Raw genomic sequence first — 5,450 nt, 5'->3', positions numbered from 1 at the left:
AGTAATATTACATGTACACAAAACTAGTTATATGTAAAAAAATGTATTAAAAATTTAAAATATATATTAAAAATAAATAATATTTATATTTACATATAATATATTAAATAACCATTTTTAAGCGTAGACATAGAATTTTTATTACCTTATCAGTTTATTACTAATTTACTTGCACATAATCTAGATTAGTGGTTGAACTAAATTGAATCCGCATGAATAACAGCGCATTACCAATTACTACCAAAATTCCAAAATCAATAAGCATTCCAGTTCAAAGCAAGTCAAGGCACCTGCACCGCTTTATCCTACGCACCATCTTCCTTATCCTGCGCATATCCGGCGAGATCTTCAACTGCATCCTCTTCCTTCTCAGCTGCACAGCTTCCCTATTTCGATTCCAGGTTCTCACCGATCTATCACGCACTCTTCAATGTCACTTTGCCTGTCTTCTTTATTTATTTATCTTTTTGTGTGGTAATCTCTACGCTTTTGTCATGATATATATATGGATGAGCATTTTTGTCACTGGAATTGATTCCGACCTGTGATAATCGGTTTCGTTTTAGATCGATCTGGAACTGTTTTTGCTCTCATTGGCGGAAACTAATTTGGTTCCGATTGATTTCCTTAACTGAGTTTTTTTTTTTTTGTCCGCAACAGTGAATTATGGTGTAAAATTTTCATGAATCACTTGACTTACTCTGTTAATTACGGATCACGGATAAGATGCAAATAGTTTTGCTAGAACTAATATTCAATTTTATGGTTCCTAGCATTTATAAGAGTACGGTTATTGCATAATCTGATAGCATCTTGGTCTTTTATCATATTAGATTAATGGAGTAGGTTTTCCATTAATGGTTCAAAAATCAAGCTATTGCGAAGTCTATCATTTATTCAATGGAATTAGGACATACGAGACGTACAAATTCATTTCATTCTTTGTTGCTTTGACTTGTTGGAAGTTGCAGCTGTTGCCATGATCTATCTCCCTCTAGCGATGAACCTCTGAATTGATTTATTTATTTATTTTATTGCTTTTTATATGTTATCTTTACTATATATTCAAGATTAAAATGAACTATTTACCAGTACAACTGATGGATATATGGATTGTTGTCAGCAGGAGGAATCATGAGTTGTTTCAGCTGTTGTGAAGGCGATGACTTGCACAATACTACTGATAGTGGAGCGCCGTTTGCTGTGAAAAATTCAGCAGGTAAGCTAGAGGACTTCACTGGGAATAATTACACGGTGGTCCCAGCTCACAAAAATACTCTCAATTAATCATGCATCGTTAAGTGACATTGCTATGTTTCAATCAGATCAAACGTGTAATATGGGGTTAAGTCAATTAAGTTCCATATTATGATAATTTTTTGCATTAATTTGTTTGATTTTAAAGTACCTGCAAGTGCATTTGATGCAATTAATGTATAAACTGTGTTGTGCAGGAAATGATGGAAATCATCATGCTTCAGAAACTGCAAAGCAGGGTGCTCAAACTGTTAAAGTTCAGCCCATTGAAGTTCCTGCTATACCAGTGGATGAACTAAAAGAAATTACAGATAACTTTGGGGAAAATGCTCTGATTGGAGAGGGTTCCTATGGAAGAGTATATCATGGTGTTCTTAAAAGTGGGCAGACTGCCGCAATAAAGAAGTTAGATGCCAGTAAACAGCCTGATGATGAATTTTTAGCCCAGGTATGTGCGCAACCTAGGCTTACTGTGAGCATATTGAAGTTGTTCAAATCTCATAAATTGTTTGGTTTTTATGCTTTCAGGTTTCGATGGTTTCACGGTTGAAGCATGACAATTTTGTTCAATTGCTTGGTTATTGTGTTGATGGAAACTCCCGTGTTCTTGCTTATGAGTATGCATCTAATGGGTCTCTGCATGATATTCTACACGGTATATGGTTTTCCTTTTCTATTGGCTGAATTAGAAAATGGTAAACATGCATGAATGAAATGACTATATTATGGATTTTAACGTTAGTTTTCTTTTCATTGCCATGAAGGCAATGACTACTTGGTTTTTCTCTCCTTTTGTAATATATTGTTGTGTTAATCATTGTCATTTACATGCAGGCAGAAAAGGTGTTAAAGGAGCAAAACCTGGTCCTGTTTTGACCTGGGCACAGAGAGTTAAAATTGCTGTAGGGGCTGCAAAAGGGCTTGAGTACTTGCATGAGAAGGCTGATCCCCACATTATCCACCGGGATATCAAGTCAAGCAATGTTCTAATATTTGATGATGATGTCGCAAAAATTGCAGATTTTGATTTGTCAAATCAGGCCCCTGACATGGCAGCACGTCTTCATTCCACCCGTGTCCTTGGAACCTTCGGTTATCATGCACCAGAGTAAGATCTGCATATCAAATCAGTTTCACTAGATATGGATTGAGTCTCATGCTTTATGTTAGCCCAAGCAATATTCTGGGTTGCTGATTTTGAGCGTAATTGCTGAATACTTATCCGAAAAATAATAGAAAATTTCCCTTCTGCCATAATTAGAAAAGAGTACCAATTCTGATGACTTCTTGTGTGGTTCAAGTTCAGCTAAGAATCTAATAATCAGTGTAGAGAAATGAAATGTTCGTTTTGTGTATTGTGTCCTGGAATAAATTTACTTTGCCTGCTTTATACAACGATCAGTCCACTTATAAATTACAATTGCAGATATGCAATGACTGGGCAATTGAATGCTAAGAGTGATGTATACAGTTTTGGTGTTGTCCTTCTGGAGCTTTTGACAGGAAGAAAACCCGTTGATCATACATTACCACGTGGGCAGCAGAGCCTAGTTACTTGGGTAAGTCTCCCCTTGCCCAAAACTTAGAATGTATAGGCCAGCTAGCTGATCCCAGTAATTGATGTGTTTCAGGCTACTCCAAAACTCAGTGAGGATAAAGTCAGGCAGTGTGTAGATGCAAGACTAGGAGGAGAATACCCCCCCAAAGCTGTTGCTAAGGTGCTCAATGTGTTTTACTATAGGTTTCCTTGTTTTTCATATGATGCAATATTCCTTGCTGAGGTGTCGTGTACTGTTTCTGGTACCATTTTATTGCAATACACACTCATTTGAAATATATACCTACATATTAGAAAACTAATCAAAAGTAGCTTACAAAACATACCTGTGGATTTCTTTTCTCCTCTGTAGTTAGAAGTTTGTATGCATGAAGCTACTAGTTGAATCTTAAACTTTATTGCATCAATAGGAATGCAATGACTTCATCTCTATAGTGTTCTCGTTTCAGAAGCTAATAGCAATTACGTGTATGGAGAATGAGGAAACCTTTGTAGGAACCTCATGACACTGCCGTTGGTCATTGTCCGTTTACATGAGTATACAAACGTTAATGTATAACACCATGATGCTTGGTTTTATTACAGTTGGCTGCTGTTGCTGCACTGTGTGTGCAATACGAAGCTGATTTCAGACCAAACATGAGCATTGTAGTCAAAGCTCTGCAACCTTTGTTGAATGCACGACCTGGCCCTGCTGGTGAAACACCAAACTAAACTGTCTATATCTCTTTGTACCTCTATCTGTGAGTATGTGCACATTTGCTTGCAAAATATAAGAAAAAGACTGGTTCAGAAGCTGGTGGTAAATTTCTCGAACAACAAACATGGTTCCCATTGTTTACACTGCATTCATTTTGTTCATAATCCATGAGGGTTTTTTGAGGTATACTTGCTTCTTTATTTATTTATTAATTTTTTTGTTGCTTGTTTACATACCTTTATTAAGTGTCCCTTTTTGCGGATTATTGCCTTCTTACTTGAAACTCTTGGGGAACTGCAAAACATAAATGAAAGTGCCAGAGCAAATAGGCATAGCATGTCATTGCCGTATTTATTCTTTGGAAAAGAGAGTGAGAATGGGCAAATCCTATTCTTGTAAATTAATTCTTCAACTTTTTGTTAAATCATCTCTGTGAATTTGGCTCTTCATCAAGATGAGAGCCAGCCAGCCCTTTGTGAGTTCCATTGTTGTGCTTGAATGATATTGTGAGCTTCTCCCTCGAGTAGAAAAAACTGGGTGGATATTTTTGAGATCCGTCATGCAAAGAATTTTACATGAACCCGGGTATAGGCGTCTAGGTCCTCCGATCTCCACATTTAAGTGTTGCTCTCATAAGAACTATCGCCTCAGTTCGTCGTGTTGTGTTATTCATTTGTTTTCCTGTGGACTTAACGGTGCTTTCAACAGCGATTATTCCAATTTCCATTCCCATGGCATTGCCATTTTTATATTAAGAACTATGACTTATTTTTTTTTGTATTTTTTATGTTGATTTTTTAAAACTAAGCAAAAGTTTAGATGGAAATCCCCGAATCTCAAGGATTTGTCTTAACTACATATTCCACTAATAATGAAGTCGTCAATTCTCACGTTGATCAGCAAATTCAAACTCGTTGTCCTTGTGAGGCATAGGCTAATTTTAATCAATTGCTCCTTTACTTGTTGGCAACGAGAATTATTATGAAGGGAAGAATTGCCTCCTACAATCCTGTCTATATTTGGACTTGACTTGACTGCTTTCGTTGGAGTGAAGAACGAGCTAACGTTGCAATTTGGAAAGCTAGAATTTTGTGTTTGTAAACTTTATATATCTGATATGTTTTTTTTTCCTCATCGTATTCCTTAATCTAGCAAGATAAGGATTAATCTATTGTGGATCAAAACTGAACTTAAAGACTTGCCATTGGTCAATAAGTTATTATATAAACAAGGCAGAATTCAAACTTTTAACATTTATTTAAACGAATTTGTGAGTTAACACTATATTGACCCAAATTAATTTGTATATCCGAAAAGCAAGTGACAAAATTACAATGTCAATAAGCTGCGCAGATATAAACGACCGATAAAAATTACTCCTATCCTATGTAGTATGATACTATTATACATCTGAAAGAGCGAAAGGCGCTTTTAACCTTCTTTGGTTTTTTTTTTTCTTTTTTTTTTATCGCACTGCAAAACAAAATACAAGCTATTAATATTTATAAAGCTATTAAATTTCACTTCTTTTGATTTGTGTTAGAATGTACTTATTATCAAATAAAAAATATAAATATTATTAATATTTATAAAGTGAATTTAGTATCACTTAAAAAATTTTAGAAAAAAAATAAATTAATTTTATCATCTATTAAAATTATTTTTATATAAATAATTTGTTTTTGTCAAACTTTGATAAATGATATAGTACACTTTTTATAATTTTACAACTCTTATCTTTATTTTTTATACTTTTTTATTGTCCATTTTACTATAGATGATACTATTAACAAAATTATAAGTAGTAGCTATTATGTATGAAAAAAAAATAAAAATTATGTCTGAATTATATAAACGAAGAATTACGATAAAAATAAAAGAGAATTAATCGCTCATTATATATACTAATAATATACTAATAGTTAGAAAATAAAA

At 34.3% G+C, this 5,450-nt stretch overlaps 1 protein-coding gene across 2 annotated transcripts; it reads left to right on the top strand.

Moving 5' to 3' along the window:
- The first annotated feature begins 202 nt into the window (after positions 1-202).
- Positions 203-3,701, top strand: LOC130935386 (pto-interacting protein 1). Of its 2 annotated transcripts, none has more exons than XM_057865113.1 (8): positions 203-401; positions 1,127-1,219; positions 1,455-1,705; positions 1,786-1,912; positions 2,092-2,365; positions 2,684-2,816; positions 2,889-2,975; positions 3,401-3,701. In XM_057865113.1, exons 2-8 carry the CDS (start codon positions 1,135-1,137, stop codon positions 3,527-3,529), a joined length of 1,086 nt encoding a protein of 361 aa, XP_057721096.1. In that variant the 5' UTR covers positions 203-401; positions 1,127-1,134; the 3' UTR covers positions 3,530-3,701. The 2 variants fall into 2 exon arrangements, with proteins under 2 accessions (XP_057721096.1, XP_057721095.1); XM_057865112.1 differs by having other exon boundaries at positions 1,124-1,219.
- The last annotated feature ends 1,749 nt before the right edge of the window (positions 3,702-5,450 follow it).

This window comes from Arachis stenosperma, chromosome 6, assembly GCF_014773155.1.
Source record: "Arachis stenosperma cultivar V10309 chromosome 6, arast.V10309.gnm1.PFL2, whole genome shotgun sequence".
Classification (NCBI taxonomy): Eukaryota; Viridiplantae; Streptophyta; class Magnoliopsida; order Fabales; family Fabaceae; genus Arachis; species Arachis stenosperma.
The sequence above is the reverse complement of the archived record's forward strand: the minus strand, read 5'-3'. Positions and strand labels throughout refer to the sequence as shown.